General features: G+C 57.8%; 3 protein-coding genes across 3 annotated transcripts; 2 read left to right on the forward strand and 1 right to left on the reverse strand.

Annotated features, from left to right (window-relative positions):
* The first annotated feature begins 789 nt into the window (after positions 1-789).
* On the forward strand, positions 790-3,467 carry LOC130599259 (class I histocompatibility antigen, F10 alpha chain-like). The gene is made up of 7 exons (XM_057409590.1): positions 790-894; positions 1,371-1,634; positions 1,744-2,019; positions 2,703-2,975; positions 3,059-3,160; positions 3,264-3,299; positions 3,442-3,467. Exons 1-7 carry the CDS (start codon positions 834-836, stop codon positions 3,465-3,467), a joined length of 1,038 nt encoding a protein of 345 aa, XP_057265573.1. The 5' UTR covers positions 790-833.
* Positions 3,468-6,887: 3,420 nt separating this feature from the next.
* Positions 6,888-12,800, forward strand: FLOT1 (flotillin 1). Its single transcript, XM_057409591.1, has 13 exons — positions 6,888-6,990; positions 7,079-7,154; positions 7,231-7,321; positions 7,917-8,060; positions 8,190-8,309; positions 8,635-8,730; positions 8,820-8,972; positions 9,222-9,403; positions 9,946-9,991; positions 10,097-10,234; positions 10,851-11,128; positions 12,013-12,351; positions 12,521-12,800. The coding sequence occupies exons 1-13, from the start codon at positions 6,948-6,950 to the stop codon at positions 12,798-12,800; spliced, it is 1,986 nt and encodes a 661-aa protein (XP_057265574.1). The 5' UTR covers positions 6,888-6,947.
* A 76-nt stretch (positions 12,801-12,876) lies between these two features.
* LOC130599264 (tubulin beta chain) lies at positions 12,877-18,311 on the reverse strand. The gene is made up of 4 exons (XM_057409595.1): positions 18,117-18,311; positions 15,158-15,266; positions 14,438-14,548; positions 12,877-13,971 (listed from the first exon to the last, which is right to left on the reverse strand). The coding sequence occupies exons 1-4, from the start codon at positions 18,171-18,173 to the stop codon at positions 12,914-12,916; spliced, it is 1,335 nt and encodes a 444-aa protein (XP_057265578.1). The 5' UTR covers positions 18,174-18,311; the 3' UTR covers positions 12,877-12,913.
* Between the last annotated feature and the right edge of the window lie 872 nt (positions 18,312-19,183).

Here is a 19,183-nt window from a genome sequence, read left to right on the forward strand (position 1 = left end):
AGGGATGGGTTGGAGACACCAAGGGACGGGATGGGGACACCAAGGGACGGGATGGGGACACCAAGGGATAGGACCACCACAAGCCGACAGGGACACCAAGGATGGGATGGGGACACCAAGGGATGGGACCACCACAAGCCATGATGGGGACACAAGGGATGGGATGGGGACACCAAGGGATGGGACCACCACAAGCCATGATGGGGACACTGGGCTCAGGGATGGGGACACCAGGAGCTATGAGTAGGGACCATGGAAGCTGTACCAGTTGCACGGTGGCTGGGCTGGGGACAGCACCATGTCCCTGCTGTGGGACCGTGACCACGGCGGGCACCCGTGGCTTGCACTAGGTCAGATGTACACGTGTATGCATCGCAGTCACTTCTCGCACCTCTTGGACACGAATAAAGGTTTCTCTGTTATCAATGTTTAGCAGAGTTTGCCCCATTCCCACGTCCCAGGACCCTTTTCTTGAGTACCAGGACCTCCCTGGACCTCTTTTCCCGGGCACCGGTGCCCCATTCCCTGCGCACGAAGCCCCAGATCCACCAGGATCGAGCCTTACGTCTGAGCTGGATGGGTTTCCAAAGTCACAACGATGCCTGTTCCTTATTATGGGTCTGAATCCCGACTCGTCAGGCCGGGAACCAGGGGGGTTTCCAAGACAGATCGTTTCGCTTTCGATTTCCCAACGTCGACAGTGGGATCTGCCCGGCAACCCGTGACGTCCGGAGCGGTCCGGGTTTCTTATTGGTGGGTGCTAAGGGTGGAGCCAATAGCTGAAGAGGGGCTGGTGGCGAGGATCCAGGGTCAGTGCTCAGAGGACCAGCGCAATGGGGCCAGACCTTGCCGTGGGGCTCCTGCTGCTGTGCAGCCTCGGAGGGGCGGCGAGAGGTGAGCACGGGCACAGGGGCCCGGGACCCCCATGGACCTCTTCCCTGGGCACCGGTGCCCCATCCCCTATGTCCCAGGACATCCGCCTTGCCCCCCTGGGCATTGGGACGCCCCTGGACCCCCTTTATTCCCCCTCTCTGGGTACTGTGATGCCCCTCAGACCCTCCCTTGCCAACATTCCCCTTCCGTGGCACCAGGAACCCCTCGGAACACTCCCTGGGACCCCCTTGGATTCCCTTTTCCAAGCACCAGGACCTCCAGAGCCCTCCGCTGGGGCTGCTTTACGGACACCCAGGACACCCCCGGTCCCCGCTTCCCATCAATCCCGACTCTCCCAGCCCTGGACCCCTCCTTTCTCTGGCAGCTGGACCCCCTTCCATGAGAACAAAGACACACACACCCCACACCCCCCATCAGCCACATCCCCGTCACCCCACTCTGGAGCCCAGGTCACCCTCAGCCCTGTGTCCCCACAGTGCTCCATTCCCTGCGGTACTTCAAGTTCGCCGTGTCAGACCCCAGCCCGGGGGTTCCCCGGTACCAGGACATGGGATATGTGGATGGGGTCCCCTTTGTGCGCTATGACAGCGAGAGCAAGCGGTATCAGCCCCGGACACAGTGGATTGAGGCCAATGTGGATCAGGAATACTGGGTTGAACAGACCCGTATTGGACAGAGCAACGAGCAGATCTCCTACAGTAACCTGAACACAGTGCGGGACCGCTACAACCAGAGCGGGAGTGAGTGTGGGGCAGGGATGGCACTTCATGGGGCTGGAGGGGGCTCTGTGGGGCTGGGATGGGCTGTGTGGGGCAGCCCCTCAGCCCCATCTCACCGGTGCTGGTGCAGGGGCTCAGACACTGCAGCACATGTCTGGCTGTGACCTCCTGGACGATGGGAGCATCAAGGGGTACTCTGAGGACACCATCGATGGGCAGGACTTCATCACCTTCGACATGGACACCATGACGTTCATCGCGGCGGACGCGGCGGCGCAGGTCACCAAGAGGAAGTGGGAACACGATGGGAGCGTAGCTGAGCACCAAAAGAACTACCTGGAGAACACCTGCGTGGAGTGGCTGAAGAACTACGTGCGCTACGGGCAGCTCGAGCTGGAGAGGAGAGGTGAGGGTGAGATGGAGACAGTGGGGCCCGGGCCATAGAACCACAGAACAGCGTGGCTTGGAAAGGACCTTGAGATCATCCAGTGCCATGGGCAGGGACACCTCACACTAAACCATGGCACCCAAGGCTTCATCCAACCTGGCCTTGAACACTGCCAGGGATGGAGCATTCACAACCTCCCTGGGCAACCCATTCCAGTGCCTCACCACCCTAACAGGGAAGAACTTCTTCCTTATGTCCGATCTAAACTTCCCCTGTTTAAGTTTGAACCCATTACCCCTTGTCCTATCACTACAGTCCCTAATGAGTCCATCCCCAGCATTCCAGATACCATGAGGTCTCCATGCAGCCTTCCCTTTTCCAGGCTGAACAACCCCAACTTTCCCAGCCTGTCTCCAATACAGGAGGTGCTCCAGACCCCTGATCATCCTCGTGGCTTCCTCTGGACTTGTCCCAACAGTTCCATGTCCTTTTTATGTCGAGGACCCCAGAACTGCACACAATGCTCCAAGGGAGGTCTCCCGAGAGGAGAGGAGAGCAGAGCAGAGGGGCAGGATCACCTCCTTGGCCCCTGCTGGTCACGCTCCCTTTGGATGCAGCCCAGGATACGGGGTTGGCTTTCAGGGCCGCGAGCGCACGCTGTGGGCGCGTGGTCTGATCCCTGCCCGCCATCCCATTCCCAGTGCCGCCCACGGTGCGAGTGTCAGGGAAGGAGACGGATGGGATCCTGACCTTGACCTGCCGCGCTCACGGCTTCTACCCGCGGCCCATCGTGCTCAGCTGGCTGAAGGACAGCGAGGTGAGGGACCAGGACACCAAATGGGGCAGCATCGCACCCAACAGCGACGGCACCTACTACATGTGGGCCTCCATCGAGGCCAGCCCCAGGGACAAGGACAGGTACCGGTGCCAGGTGGAACACGCCAGCCTCCTCCAACCCGGCCTCTATGCTTTGGGTGAGCCTTGGGGGGGCTGGGGGAGCACACGGTGGGGGTGGTTCCCCCCCTTCTACCTCCTCATCCTCCTGCTCTTCCTCCAGAGCCGCAGTCTGACCTGCACAGCACCCTGCTGGTGGTGGCTGTTGTGATGCTCATCATCATCCTCATCATGATCGGAGGGGTCTTCTGGAAGCGCACACTGGGTAAGGCCCCGTCTCCAGAGGGAGGAAGGCAGGGCAGGAGCTGCTGCTCTGGGGAGCCCTGACCAGCCCCATGGTGGGTGCTGATGTCTTTTCCTCTCTGCAGACAAGAAGAAGAAGGATGGCTACAACATGCCCCCAGGTGAGCACCGGTGCCCAAGCCAGCACCGTGGTGGTCCCGTGCCTCTGATTTCCCGATCCCTCATCCCCTCGTAGTAGGAACTATATGGAAAAGGAGGTGTCTCCAGAGGTGTCTTTGCTGCTCACAGCTCTTTCTCTTGCAGGCATGGCCATGGGTTCTACCACCTAACCAGCAGGTACGAGGTGGGACCAGTGGGCACAGATGGGGTGGCCCCAGCTCCTCCATGGAGCCTCCATGGGATGCAGGGGGATACCGAGCCCCCCCTCCCCGAGAGCAATGGGCTCTGTGGGGACAGGGATGTAGCCCTGGGTGATGCGTCTCTTCCTCTTATCCCTGCAGTGACTCCCGTTTAACTCCTGCATGGGCTGGATGAGCTCCTGCAACTGGAGGCTGCTTCTTGCTGCTGACCCTCTTCTTTGCTGATAGCTGCTTAATTAATCACCGCTGGTAATGAGCATGGATTAAATCTGAAGCTTCTACTGCACAATAAACGCTGGTCTCTCTTTCTGATGGGTTCTACCTCGGGGTTGAGAGCTGGGTGGAGCCCAGCGATCCCCGATGGATCCCAGGGCACGGCACATCAACGCTGCAGACACAAAAGAGATGAGATGGAGCTGGGACAAGCTTGGTGTGAGGGGTAGATGGGGGTAGAGAGGGTGTTTAGCATGGAGAAAGGCAGGAAGGTGACACCAGGTCAGCCTCTTGAATTCCATGGTGTAGGGATACCCACCTCCACCTCTCGAGGTCTGTCCTGCAGCAGTTTTCTCCTCCTTAGTAGCTGGTGCAGTGCCGGGTTTGGGTTTTAGGCTGAGAACAAAGCTGATAACAGGGATGTTTTTAGTTGTTAAGTGTAAGTTAATTGTTAAGTATTTAGCATCAAGTATTACTTAACGCTAAGTACTGCTTACCCTAACCAAGGGCTTGCAGTCTCATGCTCTGCCAAGGAAGAAGAGCATGGGAAGCCAGGAGGAAGTCAAACCAGGACCCCTAACCCAAAGTAGCCAAAGGGTTAGGGTTAGGGTTAGGGTTAGGACTCACCTGGAAGAGATGCTTGGGTCAGGTTGGGTTTTGGTAGGCAGGTAGCGAGCGGCTGTATTCTCTCCCCTTGTTACTCCTCTTATCCTTATGACCATAGGTGGTAGCAGTAATGGGTTTGTGTTCTACCCTAGTTACTGCACTGCTCTTATCTCGCCCCACGGGAGTGAGAGCTTCTCCCCATCCCACATAGTGGCACCCCACGTGGGGCTGGCAGGGTTGGGATAACACCAGATCCGAGCAGAGTGCTGTGATAAGCACTCATTGTTCCTCATTAACAGGCATTCCTTTTGGTGTTGGTGGTTGCTGTTGGGAGTTGCTCCCCTCCATCATGGGGTATCAGCGTGCTGTATCTTACTGACAGCCAGTATTTGCTGTCGTGGGGCTGGGGTGTCTGGGCTGAGCTTGTTGTAATGATTTGTAATACAATAGATCCTTAGTGCTCATTAAACTGGTCTGGAATTGTGTGGTCATCACCTCTAGCCTATGGAAGGCATGGAATGGGAATTGGTAACCATTCCCATTCAACCTATGGAGGAGATATATCCATCCATCCCCCCCGCCCAGGCTCCTTACAGTGGGAATAGATCCCGGAATTGGGAATACCCTTTCAGTGCCCTTGGAAGCATCCTGCTTCGGAAGGGATTGGTGCTGAAGCACAGCTCCTGTGGGTACCCTGGTAGCCAATGCTGGGCTGGGTGTTCAAAGGGGAGGTCTCCACAGGATCCAACCGAAGCTACATGGGGTAAATGGGTTGTACTGATCACATAATGAGCTCCAATGGGAAATCCCAGTCATCCAAGGAATTCTGGAAGTCACCATTTGGAATGACACCGGACGAGGAGGTGCTGGAGGCCCCAGCATAGAACGAATAGCAGGCAATGAGAAGCCATCCGCCTTGCTCACTGACGGGACCGCTGGCGCGGTGCAATCCCAGCGTCCTCAGTATCCAGCCATGGAGCTGTCAGAATCCATGCGGATGAGCAGCTCCCACAGGGCTCCGAGGACATGGAGAGGGACCTGCAGCCCAAGGAATAACGGGTTTAAGCAGGAGATTTAGGCTGGATACAAGGAATTCCTTCACTGTGGTGCTGCTGGGACACCGGGATGGGTGGAAGGGAGAAGGCTTGGATGCCCCATGTAGAAGGAATGCTCTATGGGATGACTCTATGGCCTTGCTTAAGTCATTTGGTGCTTTAGTTGTTAAATCCAGGCAAGTCATTTAAAGAAACCCCAAATCAAAGCCACACAATGACACATAAACGCCAACCCCACTGCCTCTTCTCTAGTATGACTGAGTACAGAGCAGATGTGCAGCTCATTACAGCTGAAATAGCAACTTCTTCTGGATAAACACGGTTTTTCTAACATCAGATATTAATTTTATATGTTATTACTGTTAATAAAGAAAACTTTTTGCTAGGATTCTATCATTTTAATGTATTAATTGACTCGAGAACTATTACGCAGCAATACGCACAACGGAATTTATCACAGTATTTCCCCCCCCAAATTATACCCCACATCTCTTCCCTTTTCAATTAAAGCATCCCAAATATTTGGCTTGAACAGACTAACATGTATTTGAACGGGGCACAGCAATGCTCCAGTCTAAGCAGCTTAGGAGCTATTTGAGCATGCGATTCCAATTGGGTTCCACATCCATTCGCTATGCTGGAAAACTTCAATATACAGCCATGTATTTCTATTAGACGCATGAATTTGCCTGTTTGTTGTTCACTGATGTTAAAAATGAGGAATAACGGTTAAAAACACGGTTACAAGGCACAAGCTTGCTTGATGAATCCACTAGAAAGGGGGCTCCAATTGGAAGGGTTGGAATTGCTCCTTCCCACCCCAAACCATGCCCTGATCCCCTAGCACTGCGTTTGTAGCACGACAACCCCAGATCAGAGCAGCAAAATAGCCACAAACGGGCCGAAACAGGGCGACAGAGCACACCTGGCACGGAATCCCTGCGGAATTACCTCTGGGTGAGCCGCGGTGAGGGGATCCGCTTGTGGTAACGATGGTGTCTGCAGCCTGAGGCAATGGCAGAGCCGCTATGTGCAACCTGCGGGGCTCAAAGCGGGGAATTATGAGGTAAAATAGGGAGATTTTAATTCAACCCGCTGTAAAATGCAATAAACGGGCGCTCTGACGGCGACAAACCCCCATTAACACCTCACAGGAGACCCCGCATTGGGACCCCACACCGAACCCCCCCCCCCCACAAGCGCTACAAGGGAAGTCCCCCGTCCCCCATCCCCTTCTCCCCATCCCATCGGCTCCAAACCCGCACCCTCCGCCCGTTCTACCTCGGAGGCGGCCCCGAGCGCTGGCCCAGCCCCTTTCCCCGCCCCATAACAGCCTCAAACCCCATCACCCCAACATGGCCGCTGCGCCTCAAGATGGCGCCGGAGCCCGCCCTCCTCCTTCTCCTTCCCCTCCCTCCTTCCCGCCCTTTCTGCCGCTCAGCCAATGAGAGCGGCGGGGCTGCCGTGACGTCACCGGTTGCTGGGTAGAACACGGAGGGCGGTAGCGGAGCCTGAGGGGAGGTGAAGGGGGGGGGGCGGCGGCCATCGCCGCGCCTCAGGCCGGGTCCCCGCCGCGATGTTCTTCACGTGTGGCCCCAACGAGGCCATGGTGGTGTCGGGTGAGCCGCAGACACCCCCCCTCCTTTCCCCTTTTTCCCCTTTCCCTTGGGCGCTTGGATCCCTCCATAACAACGCTCGTCCCCTCAGGCTTCTGCCGCAGCCCCCCCGTCATGGTGGCCGGGGGCAGGGTGCTGGTGGTGCCGTGCCTGCAGCAGATCCAAAGGTGAGGAATTTGGGGGGGGGAATGGGATATATCCATAGGGATGGATACCGGGAATTGGGATCCATCCTTCCCTTAGGATCTCCCTCAACACGCTGACCCTGAACGTGCGCAGCGAGAAGGTGTACACCCGCCATGGGGTGCCCATCTCCGTCACCGGCATCGCACAGGTACCCCCCCCCCCCCCCCCCCCCCCCCCAATGTACTTGGTACAGCCCCTTTTAAGGGGGACCCACACGATGCTGCTGGGGTGGGGGGGGAATCCTCTTCCTTGTCCCCTTCCTCTCCTCTGTTAAGACCCCCCCCTTAAAAGGGTCCTGCCATGGTGTGGACCCCCCCTCTATAAGGGGCTTGGGGGGGGATCCTCTTCCTTCTCCCCTTCGTCTTCCTCCCCTCCATTAAGACCCCCCCTTAAAAGGGTCCTGACATGGTGTGGAAACCCCCTCTATAAGGGGCTTGGGGGGAATATCCTCGTCCTTGTCCCCTTCCTCTTCCTCCCCTCCATTAAGACCCCCCCTTAAAAGGGTCCTGCCATGGTTTGGACCCCCCCCATAAGAGGCTTGTAGTGGTGGGTTCCTGCCGAAGAGGTGCAGCCTTCTCTTAAAAGGGCAATGCACCCCCTACTCATCACCGTGGTGGTTCCCCCCCCCAATCTTAAGCTCTTAAATAGGCACCTCTTACAGAGAAGCAGCTTTTTAAAGGGGCTGCATCCCATCGGTGTTAAAGAGGGGGTGCATGAGGCTGAATGGGTTCCCTTGGGAGCAGGTGAAGATCCAGGGGCAGAACAAGGAGATGCTGGCGGCCGCTTGCCAGATGTTCCTGGGCAAGTCGGAGGCCGAGATCGCCCAGATCGCCCTGGAAACTCTGGAGGGCCACCAGCGCGCCATCATGGCCCACATGACCGTGGAGGTAAGGGGGGGCACACAGCCCCCTTTAAAGCCCCATTCATCCCTAAGCCCCAATGCAAGCCTTGCTCCAATTGGCTCCTTATCCTTGAAGCCCCGCCCAGTGCATCGCTAAGCTCCGCCCCTTCCATAGGAGATCTATAAGGACCGGCAGAAGTTCTCGGAGCAGGTTTTCAACGTGGCCTCATCTGACCTGGTCAATATGGGCATCAGCGTGGTCAGCTACACCCTCAAGGACATCCATGATGACCAGGTGGAGTTGGGGACATGGTGGGGAAAGGCAGGGATGGGGACAGGGACCAAGGGATGGGGATATGGGGATGGGGACAGTGGCTAAGGGATAGAGATATGGGGATGGGGACATGGGGATGGGATGGGGGGATGGGGATGGGGATATGTGGATGGGGGCAGTGGCCAAGCGACAGGGATGTGGACAGTGGCCATGGGATGGGGGTATGGGGATGGGGACAATAGATGAGGTCAATGACCTTGGGGACACCACGCAAGCCCAGGGCCATCTCCGCTATCCCCTATGGCTGGTGGGACCATGGGGGGTGACCTTGTCCCCTTGTTCCCAGGACTACCTGCACTCCTTGGGCAAGGGCCGCACGGCACAAGTGCAGCGCGATGCCCGCGTCGGAGAGGCCGAGGCCAAGAGGGACGCCGGGATCCGCGTGAGCCCTGCACCCCATTGACATCCCCCCCCAACCCCTTCAATGTCCCCGTGCCCACGATGTCCCTCGGTGTCCCCCCCTCCCCATAGGAAGCCCGTGCCCGGCAGGAGCAGGTCTCGGCGCAGCTGCTCAGCGAGGCGGCCATGGCCCGTGCCCAGCGGGACTTCGAGCTGCAGCAGGCTCAGTGCGACGCTGCCGTCAGCGCCCGCAAGGCCACGGCTGACCTGGCCTATGAGCTGCAGGTACCCCCCTCACCCCACTTCCATGGTGCCCCATAGCCCTCTGTGTGTGTGTGCGTGTGTGTCCCCACATCCCTTGGTCCCCCCCCACACACCCCCCGTCCAAGAGCTGCATCTCCCAGTATGTTTTGCCCCCCACCGAGCATCGTGGTCTCCCTAAGCCACCCCAATGGTGGCTTCTCCCTTTAACATTGGGGTGCCCCCCACCCATTGTGGGTCCCTTTTTGGGGGGGGGTGCGGGTGTGTGTGTAGGTGGCGAGGACGAAGCAGCAGATCGAGGAGCAGCGGGCGCAGGTGCTGGTGGTGGAGCGGGCGCAGCGGGCGCAGCTGCAGGAGCACGAGATCGGGCGCCGGGAGCTGGAGCTGGAGGCCACGGTCCGCAAACCGGCCGAGGCCGAGCGGTACCGGCTGGAGCGCCTGGCCGAGGCACAGCGGTGAGGACGGGGCCTCTTTAAGGGCTGCATCACCCCTTTAAGGGAGAGCCCCAACCCAATCTCCCAAGCCATTGCCCCTTTAAGAGGGAGCCCCACCCCATTCTACCAAGCCTCATTGGTGGGACCTGCTGCCTAAATTGATGCTATTGTACCTGTAAGACAGCTTACAGGTGGGACACACTGATTTCATGCCATTGCCCCTTTAAGAGGGAGCCCCGTCCCAGTCTGCCAAGCCACACCCCTGAATTGGTGAGACCCACTGCCTAACTTGATGCTGTTGCCCTTTTAAGAGGGAGCCCAGTCCCATTCTACCGAGCCTCATTGGTGGGACCCACTGCCTAATCTGATGTCGTTGCCCCTTTAAGAGGGAGCTTCATCCTATTATACCAAGCCTCATTGGCCTAAATTAATGCCATTGCCCCTTTAAGAGAGCTTCACCAAGCCACGCCCCCGAACCACACCCAGTCAAGCCCCTCCCACAAGCCAAGCCCGTTCTGACGTCTCCCATTAAGCCACGCCCCCCTCTTTCGCTCCGCCCCCAGGTCCCAGGTGATCCTGCAGGCAGAAGCAGAGGCTGAAGCCATGAGGGTGAGTTGTGGGGGGGGTCCCACATCCACTTATGGGGCTCTGCCCCACAAGTGTGGGTCAGAGCCCCCCAACCCCAATGTGGGGGGGCTCGGGGGTCCCCTGCAGGTGACAGGCGCAGCCAAAGCAGCGGCCGTGGCCGCCCGCGCCAGGGCAGAAGCAGCGCAAGCAGCGGCCAAGGCTGAAGCCTTCGGGCAGTACCAGGAGGCGGCCGTGGTGGAGATGGTGCTGCAGCGCCTGCCCCAGGTATGGGGGGGGGGCCCATGGGGTATTTTGGGGTCCGTCCCCCCCCATGGATGTGGGGTCCCTGGTATGAAATGGGGGGGGGGGGGGAATTCCAGGGGGATTTGGTACAAGGGAGGATGCTGGGGTTCCCTCTATGGAGGTAGGTGGAACATAGGGGCTATGGGGGGGGGGGTGTGTACTTGGGTGCTGTGCTGGTTTGGGGTGAATTGGGGGTGTTTTGGGTGGTGTGCTCCCATTTGGGGGGTGATTTGGGGTCATTTTGGGTGCCGAGCTCAGTTTTGAGGGTGAATTAGGGGTATTTTGAGTACTGAGCTCCCATTTTGGGGTGCTGTGTTCCCATTTTGGGGTGATTTTAGGGTATTTTGGGTGCTGAGCTCAGTTTTGGGGGGGAATTGGGGGCATTTTTGGTGCCGTGTTCCCATTTTGGGGTGATTTAAGGGTATTTTGGGTGCCGAGCTGTTTTGGGGGTAAACTTGGGGTACTCTGGGTGCTTCAGTCCCATTTTGGGGTGATTTGGGGGTATTATGGGTGCCGAGCTCAGTTTTGGGGGGGATTTAGGGCTATTTTAGGCCCCGTGCCCCCATTCTGGGCTGATTGTGGCCTATTTCGGGCGCAGGCGGCCGAGGCGGTGGCACAGCCCCTGCTGGGGACGCGCCGGGTGACGCTGGTGGCCGGCGCCTCCGGGGCCCTGGGGGTCTCGCGGCTGCCGGGGGAGGTCCTGGACGTGGTCACGCGCCTGCCCAGCGCCATCGAGGCCTTGAGCGGTGTCAGCATCACCCAGGTCTGCCCTTGGGGACAATGGGGGGGTCGGGGGGGGGCACCCGGGGCTGGGGTCACCTCCTCAGGGTCCTTTCGGTCCCTACAGGGTACCCAGAAGAAGAGCGAGTGCCAGGGGTGAGGCACCAACTCCTTGGAGCCCATTGTCTCCATGGGGCCACCAACCCCATGTCCCCATAGTGCGTACAGCCCCGCTGGAGCCCATTGTCCCCATGGAGCCATCAACCCCAAGCCCATGTCTCCACAGTGACTTCAACCCCCTGGAGCCTATTGTCCCCATGGGGCCACCAACCTAGAACCAAATTCCCCCTGGTGCCACCACCCCTGATCCCATTGTCCCCATAGTGCCTACAACCCCCTGGAACCCATTGTCCCATGGCACTTTTGGTGCCACCAACCCCTTGAAGCCTTGTCCCCATGGGACCACCAACCCCAAGCCCCCATGGTGCCACCACCCCATAGCCTCTGTCACCCAAGTGCCACCACCCGGCCTGGCTTGTCCCCAAGGGGGGGGGGGGATGTGTCCCCACGTCCCCCCATCATTAAAGCTGCTGCATCCACTCCAGGCCGGCCTGGCTCCTTCCTGATGCCTTTGGGGCCCCCACTCAAGGGCCACTGGGGGGAAGGTGGTGACCCCCAAGTCCCATGGGGCAGGGAAGAGAGGACCAAGGACATAAGGCGGGGGGGGGGAATTTTCCATCCCGGGTTTATTCCTGGCCCCGGGGGCGGCTTTTCAATATGAAAAAAAAAACCCAACCAAAAAGAAAAAGAGGGGAAAAAGGTTGAAAAGGGGAAAAATGGCCCAAAATGAGGGGGAGGGGACACAGGGGGGGATGGGAGAGCCCATTTTGGGATGGGGAGTGGCAATAATTTAGTGGTGTCACCCCCCCGACGGTGGGGACGTGGTGGCCTCTGGTGATGGGGATCAAGTGGAGGCTCCTCAGTGCCCGTGAGGGTGCTGGGACTCTGTGGTGGTGATGATGATGATGGTGGTGGACAAGGGTTCTTCCATTGACCGTGGTGAAGGATGAGGGCTCTTCCATTGACCATGATGGACAAGGGCTGCTCCCTGACGATGATGAAGGCTCTTTGAGGACCATGATGGACAAGGGTTCTTCCATTGACCATGATGAAGGACAAGGGCTCTTCCTTGATGATGATGAAGGCTCTTTGGCGACCGTGATGAAGAGCTGGGTATCTCTGGTGACCACGATAAAGGACAAGGACTCTTCATTTACCATGATGGACAAGGGCTCTTCATTGACCGTGATGAAGGAGGAAGGCTCTTCATTGACCATGAAGGATGAGGGCTCTTCCTTGATGATGATGAAGGCTCTTTGGTGACCACGATGAAGGACAAGGGCTCTCCATTGACCATAATGGACAAGGGCTCTTCATTGACCATGAGGAAGAGTTGGGTATCTCTGGTGACCAGCATGAAGGACAAGGACTCTCCAGTGGCAATGATGATGGACGAGGACTCTTCGTTGACCATGATGAAACATGAAGGCTCTCCATTGACCATGATGAAGAACAAGGGCTCTCCATTGACCATGACGGACAAGGACTCTCCATTGACCACGATGAAGGACAAAGCCTCTCCAATATCAAAGAGCTTTCTCCTGCCGGACCCCAGCTCCCCGAGGAGGAGGAGCAAGATGAAGACCAGGACCATTCCAAAGAGCAGGATGAGGGGGGGACGCACAACAAAGACCAAACGCTCCCCGGTGACACCAGTGCAGCGCAGGGGGGGGACGACACGACACCGATGCCACCAAGGCCGGGGTGAGGGGGCTCTGAGGATGACGATGGAGGACAAGAGGATGATGAAGGCTCTCCAAGGACATTGGGAGGGGAGGGGGGGGGGGTTTCTCCATCCATGGCCAAGCCACTTCCATCCCTTCAAGCTTCTTCTTCGGCCTCTTCGCCGAAGTCCTCCTCTTCCTCGGCGGTGGCGTCTTGGTACTGTTGGTACTCGGAGACCAGGTCGTTCATGTTGCTCTCGGCCTCGGTGAACTCCATCTCGTCCATGCCCTCGCCCGTGTACCAATGGAGGAAGGCTTTGCGGCGGAACATGGCCGTGAACTGCTCCGAGATCCTCTTGAAGAGCTCTTGGATGGCCGTGCTGTTGCCGATGAAGGTGACGGCCATCTTGAGGCCGCGGGGGGGGATGTCGCACACGGCCGTCTTCACGTTGTTGGGGATCCACTCCACGAAGTAGGAGCTGTTCTTGTTCTGCACGTTCAACATCTGCTCGTCCACCTCCTTCATGGACATGCGGCCCCGGAACACGGCCGCCACCGTCAAGTACCGCCCGTGGCGCGGGTCGCACGCGGCCATCATGTTCTTGGCGTCGAAGACCTGTTGGGTGAGCTCCGGGACCGTCAAGGCCCGGTACTGTTGGCTCCCTCGGGACGTCAACGGAGCGAAGCCCGGCATGAAGAAGTGGAGCCGAGGGAACGGCACCATGTTGACGGCCAACTTGCGGAGGTCGGCGTTGAGCTGCCCGGGGAAGCGTAAGCAAGTGGTGACCCCGCTCATGGTGGCCGAGACGAGGTGGTTGAGGTCGCCGTAGGTCGGCGTGGTCAACTTGAGGGTGCGGAAGCAGATGTCGTAGAGGGCTTCGTTGTCGATGCAGTAGGTCTCATCCGTGTTCTCCACCAGCTGATGCACCGACAAGGTGGCGTTGTAGGGCTCCACCACCGTGTCGGACACCTTGGGCGAGGGCACCACGCTGAAGGTGTTCATGATGCGGTCGGGATATTCCTCGCGGATCTTGGAGATCAAGAGGGTGCCCATGCCGGAGCCCGTACCCCCCCCCAAGGAATGGGTCAGTTGGAAGCCCTGGAGGCAATCGCAGCTCTCCGCTTCCTTCCGCACCACGTCCAGCACCGAATCCACCAGCTCGGCCCCTTCCGTGTAGTGGCCTTTGGCCCAGTTGTTGCCGGCACCGCTCTGACCTTGGGGGGGGGGAACGACACACATGGGGGGGGTCACCATCATCCTCCTCCCAACACCCCCAGCCCCATTTGAGGACCTTGGGAGCCCCCATCCCATTGCTGGGGGCCTTCAAAGCCAACCTTGGCCCCCTCTATAGAGACCCTGAGCCCATCCTTGGGGTCTCCATCAACCGCCTTGAGGACCCCCCTTGGGTACCTCATGGGCACCCACGTCCTACGCAAGCCTCATTAACCTAATGTGGGGCCCCACAACTCCTACGGGGACCCCAAAACCCAACTGGGGGGCACCACAAGAGACCATGGCCACCAAGAAGGGGACAACAGGGACCTCCTGCCCCATTGTGCCAAGCACTTGAAGGGCATTAAGGAGGGATGTGTGAATGGGGAACCACTGCAGTGGGGGCCCACCACCCAACCCCATGGAGACGGCCACCCAATGAAGGCAATGGCCAAGGTGGGGACTCACCAAAAACAAAGTTGTCCGGCCTAAAGATCTGTCCAAAGGGTCCTGAGCGCACCGAGTCCATAGTCCCAGGCTCCAGGTCCACCAAGATGGCCCTCGGCACATACTTCCCCCCTGGGGACAGCACCGTGTCACCAAGGTGGGGTGGGGATGGGGTGGTGATGGGCATATGATGGTGGGGACATGGTGATGGGGATATGGTGGTGATGGGGATATGATAGTGGGGACACGGTGGTGATGGGGACACAGTGATGGGGACATGATGGTGGGGACATGGTGGTGATGGGGATATGATGGTGGGGATATGATGGTGGGGACATGGTGGTGATGGGGATATGATGGTGCAGACACGGTGATGGGGATGTGATGGTAATGGGGACACGGTGGTGATGGGGACACGGTAATGGGGACGTGGTGGTGATGGGGACACCATGATGGGGATGTGATGGTAATGGGGATGTGGTGGTGATGGGGATGTGGTGGTGGAGATATGGTGGGGACACAGCGGTGGTGGGGACATGGTGACAATGGGGTCACGGTGGTGATGAGATCATGGTGGTGATGGGGATATGATGGTGGGGACATGGGGATGGGGATGTGGTGGTGATGGGGACATGGTGGTGATAGGGATATGGTGGTGATGGGGACGTGGTGGTGATGGGGACGTGGTGGTGATGGGGACGTGGTGGTGATGGGGACATGGTGGTGATGGGGTCATCCTACCGGTGGCCTCATTGTAGTAGACACTGATGCGGTCGAGCTGGAGGTCACTGTCTCCATGGTAGGTGCCGGTGGGGTCGATGCCGTGTTCATCGCTGATCACCTCCCAAAACTGATTGGGGAGGGGGAAAGAAAGTGGAAGGGGGTGTCAATGAGGCCCCGCCCCCTTTCCTTTCCCCTCCAATGAGAGGAGAGGAACCAAGAAGGTTCCGCCCCTCGCCTTGCTCCCATAGGGGCTGGGGATGAATGGAGAGGGCTGTGATTTAAAAGGGGGTGGAGTTTAACGGGTAGGAGAAGCCCCATTGGCTGGGAGGGGTCGAGCTGTGGAAGCTGATTGGAGGAGCCAGACGAAGGGGTGGGAGAGTAGAAAAGGGGCGTGGCTTGGTCGCGTGGGCGTGACAAAAAGGCCGACCAATTGGGGGGCGGAGCCCTCCGAGGGGGCGTGGCCTTGGTGGATGCAGGGAGGGCTTGGCCAAAGTAACGGGCGGGCGGGAAGCGGAAGCAGGGTTTGAATGGCGGCACCCCCAAAAAAGCCACTTTTTAGCCCAATTTTACCATTTTCTGTCCCCAAATCCACCCCTCGTGAACGGGAAAGTGCCAAAATTGAGGGGTTTGGCCCCAAAATGTGCCCCTTGGGAGGCAGTGGCACCCCAATCCCCCCATTCAAGGTCGGGGGGGGGGGGCAGAGCCACGCCCTAAAGGTGAAAATGGGTCCAAACCCCCCAATTTTGGGGCTGACGGTGAAGAAATGGGTTTAAAAAGGCGATTTGGGTTAAAAAGCATCGTTTTGGAGACTGAAAATGTGTGTTTACGGGGGTTGAGAAAGGTTAAAGTGGTTCTTTTTGGTTGAAAACGGTGTTTTGGGGTGGAAAAGGGGAATTTTGTGACTCAAATGGTCACATTGGGACAAAAAAGTCTATTTGGGTAAGAAAAATAACTAATTTTTGTGGGGAAAATGCCGTTTTAAGGCTATAAAATGCAGTTTGAGAACAAAAAGGTTTCCTTTCTGAGCTGAAAACAGGAAAAAACAGGAATTCTGGGGTTGGAAGAAGAGATTTTGGGGCTAAAAATGACTTTTTGGGGGTTGGAAACCCCATTTCTGGGCAGAAATTTGGGGTCCAAAGCGCTCATTTGAGACGTTTTGTGGAACAAAGATTGTGTTCTGCGGCCGAAAGCCTCCATTGGGGGGGTGGCAAAGCTGCTTTGGAGACAGAAAGGTGCTGTTTTGGGGCTGAAAACGTGGATTTTAGGTCAAACCCCATCACTTTCGAAGGGAAAGGTTCATTTTGAGTCAAAAACCACCCGTTTTGGGGCTAAAAACTACGTTAAATGGGGAAAACCCCCACTGTGAAGCAGCACTAAAACCATTCCGGCGTGGAAAAGAGCCCGTTTCGGGGCCCAAATCACTAGTTTTGGGGCTCAAAGCATCATTTTGCATCAAAAAACAAGTTTAACAGTAAAAAAGTGTTAATTTTGGAGCAAAACGGCTAAATTTGGGGCAGAAAAGCTGCTTCTGGGAGCACAAAGATGCGATTCTTCAGCCGCAGCCCTCCATTTTGGGGCCGGATTCCTCCATTTTGGGGTGGGATCGCCCGGCTTTTAGCAGGAAAACCCCCTTTTGGGGCTGAAATAAACCCATTTTGGGGCCGAAAAGCTGCGATTTGCTGCTCAAAAGGCCCTTTTGGGGCAAAAAATGCCCTTTTTGGGGGATGGGAAGATCCAGAGAACAAAGCTCTTCCTGGGCGGGGGGAAAAGCTCCATTTTGACGCTTTGGGGGGCAAAAAGACTTCTTTTAGCGCTTAAAACCCCCATTTTGGGGCTTAAACCCATAATTTTGGGCAAAAAAAAAGCTTCATTTCAAGGACAGAATCTCCTTTTTGGGGGCAAAAATGCGGATTTTAGGGCTCAACATCTCCTCATAGAGAACAAAGCTTCCTCCGTAGTTGCAAAGCCTCTATTGGGCACTGAAAACTCCCATTTTAAGGCTAAAACCCTCGATTTAGGGGCTAAAAAGCTTCCATCTGTTACCAACCCACCCCGTATTTTAAGGCTGTTCAAGAAAATCGCCATTTTGGGACAAAAGAATCGCGGTTTTGGGGCGAAAAAAGCCCATATTGGAGCTAAAAGAGCCCCCTGAGGGCCGGCACGCCCCTATTTGGGGATGCAAAGCTTCATTTTTGGCTTAGATCTACTTGGGTTTGGGTAGAAAACCCCCTTTTTTGGTTGCTGTGGGCGCCACGCCCAGGTTTTGGGGGCAAAACTTCATTTTGGGGGTATAAACCCTCATTTTAACGCCGAAAACGCCTGATTTTGGTCAAAATCCCTTTGGAAAGGGCGGAAAACGGCTTCGTTAAGGAAAAAAAAGGAGTAGGAAATGAAGCGAAAGGGCGGATTGATGCGGTTTTGGGGCAAAACCAGCGCACTTTGGGATTTTAAAGCACCGCCCGTGTGGGAAAACTCCCGTTTTGGGGCTAAACCCCGCCATTTTGGGGCATTACCGCCCCTTTGAGGGCTGAAAATTGGCGAACCGTGCCAGAAACTGACATTTTGGGGGAGAATACCTTGAAACGGCGTTTTAGGGAGGAAAAGGCAGCGGTTTTGGGGTAAAAATGAGGGGTTTTGGGGCAAAACCGGCGCTTTTTGAGGCTTAAAAGCCGCTTTCGGGCGCGCTCCCGAGGCGCGGCGGGAAACCGCCATTTTGAGCCGCGTGATAAGGGGGGGAGGCACGTTTTGAGGCCAAAAACCTCCATTTTGGGGCCGAACCGCTTCGCTTTTGGGGCAAAACCCGCTCTTTTCCGCTGACCCGGCGGGAAAGGCGCCGGTTTTGGGCTAAAATCGCCCCGATTCGGGTCCGCCTTTGTCTGGGCGAGGGGAGGGGCTTCTTAAAGGGGCCACGCCACAGTGGGAGGGATGAAGGGGGGGGCCCACCCCTCCGCCCCGCCGCAGCCCGCCCGCCCTTCACCTTGGCCCCGATCTGGTTGCCGCATTGTCCCGCTTGGATGTGGACGATCTCCCTCATGGTGGCGGTGCGCGGTGAAGGTACCGGAGCGGTGGGGCCCACCCGGTCGCGGACGGAGCTTGTCGGTGCAGCGGCCCCTTTAAGACCCGAGCGTCGAGCGCAGCGGCGGCGGCAGCAATGGCGGCTCCGGCGGCCCCGCGGCGCCTCATATAGACAAGGCGGTGCCGCCCGGCCCCGCGCTCCCATTGGCCAGCACCGCCCTCCCGCCGCGCTCCCATTGGACTGCGTCTCTTAGCACCGCCCCCTCCCATCGGAGGACCGCCCTCCGCCTCTCTTTACGGACGTGCGCGGCAGCCAATGGGGTGGCCGATGGGCGGTGAAGCGAGAAAGGGCTGGCCAATGGGGTGGGGGAGGCGGGGCTTGGGCTCCGATGGCGCGGGAGGGGTGAGCGATGGCGGCCATTGAGGAGGGCTGGGGGGTGCCGGGGCGGTTGGGGGGAGCCCATGGGGCACTTGGGGGTCATAGGGGGCAGATTGGGGCCATAGGGGGCAGTTTGGGGGGGTCCTTGGGGCAGTTTGGGGTCATAGGGGGCAGATTGGGGTCATAGGAGGCAGTTTAGGGGGTGGAGGGGTAGTTTGCGGCCTTGTGGGGCAGTTGGGGGCGTCCCTGGGGCAGTTGGGGGTCATATGGGGCAAATTGGGGTCATATGGGGCAGTTGGGGGTCATAAGGGGCAGATTGGGGTCATAAGGGGCAGTTGGGGGGGGTCAAGGGGAGGATCATATGGGGTAATTTGGGGTGTCCCTGGGGCAGTCGGGGGTCAAGTGGGGCAGATTGGGGTCATATGGGGCAGTTTAGGGTCATATGGGTTAGTTTTGGGTCCTATGGGGCAGTTGAGAGGGGGGTGGAGGAGCAGTTTAGGGTCATATGGGTTAGTTTTGGGTCATATGGGGCCGATTGGGGTCCTATGGGGCAGTTGAGAGGGGGGTGGAGGGGCAGTTGGGGGTCATATGGGGCTGTTGGGGGGGGTCCCTGGGGCATTTAGAAGCCAAGGGGGTATTTGGAGGGGTCC

The sequence above is a fragment of the Pezoporus wallicus genome, unplaced genomic scaffold (genome assembly GCF_028554395.1).
Source record: "Pezoporus wallicus isolate ANWC-B61680 ecotype Strahan unplaced genomic scaffold, APGP_CSIRO_Pwel_v1 contig_8638, whole genome shotgun sequence".
NCBI classification, from domain to species: domain Eukaryota; kingdom Metazoa; phylum Chordata; class Aves; order Psittaciformes; family Psittacidae; genus Pezoporus; species Pezoporus wallicus.

Coding starts and splice junctions, on each gene's coding strand:
- LOC130599259 (XM_057409590.1), top strand. CDS start 834: ATGGGGCCAGACCTTGCCGTGGGGCTCCTGCTGCTGTGCAGCCTCGGA. Junction 2,976..3,058: donor ACCCGGCCTCTATGCTTTGG/GTGAGCCTTGGG, acceptor CTCTTCCTCCAG/AGCCGCAGTCTGACCTGCAC. Junction 3,161..3,263: donor CTTCTGGAAGCGCACACTGG/GTAAGGCCCCGT, acceptor TCCTCTCTGCAG/ACAAGAAGAAGAAGGATGGC.
- FLOT1 (XM_057409591.1), top strand. CDS start 6,948: ATGTTCTTCACGTGTGGCCCCAACGAGGCCATGGTGGTGTCGG. Junction 6,991..7,078: donor CGAGGCCATGGTGGTGTCGG/GTGAGCCGCAGA, acceptor TCGTCCCCTCAG/GCTTCTGCCGCAGCCCCCCC. Junction 8,061..8,189: donor TGGCCCACATGACCGTGGAG/GTAAGGGGGGGC, acceptor CCCCTTCCATAG/GAGATCTATAAGGACCGGCA.
- LOC130599264 (XM_057409595.1), bottom strand. CDS start 18,173: ATGAGGGAGATCGTCCACATCCAAGCGGGACAATGCGGCAACCAGATC. Junction 14,549..15,157: donor CTACTACAATGAGGCCACCG/GTAGGATGACCC, acceptor TGCTGTCCCCAG/GGGGGAAGTATGTGCCGAGG. Junction 13,972..14,437: donor GCCGGACAACTTTGTTTTTG/GTGAGTCCCCAC, acceptor CCCCCCCCCAAG/GTCAGAGCGGTGCCGGCAAC.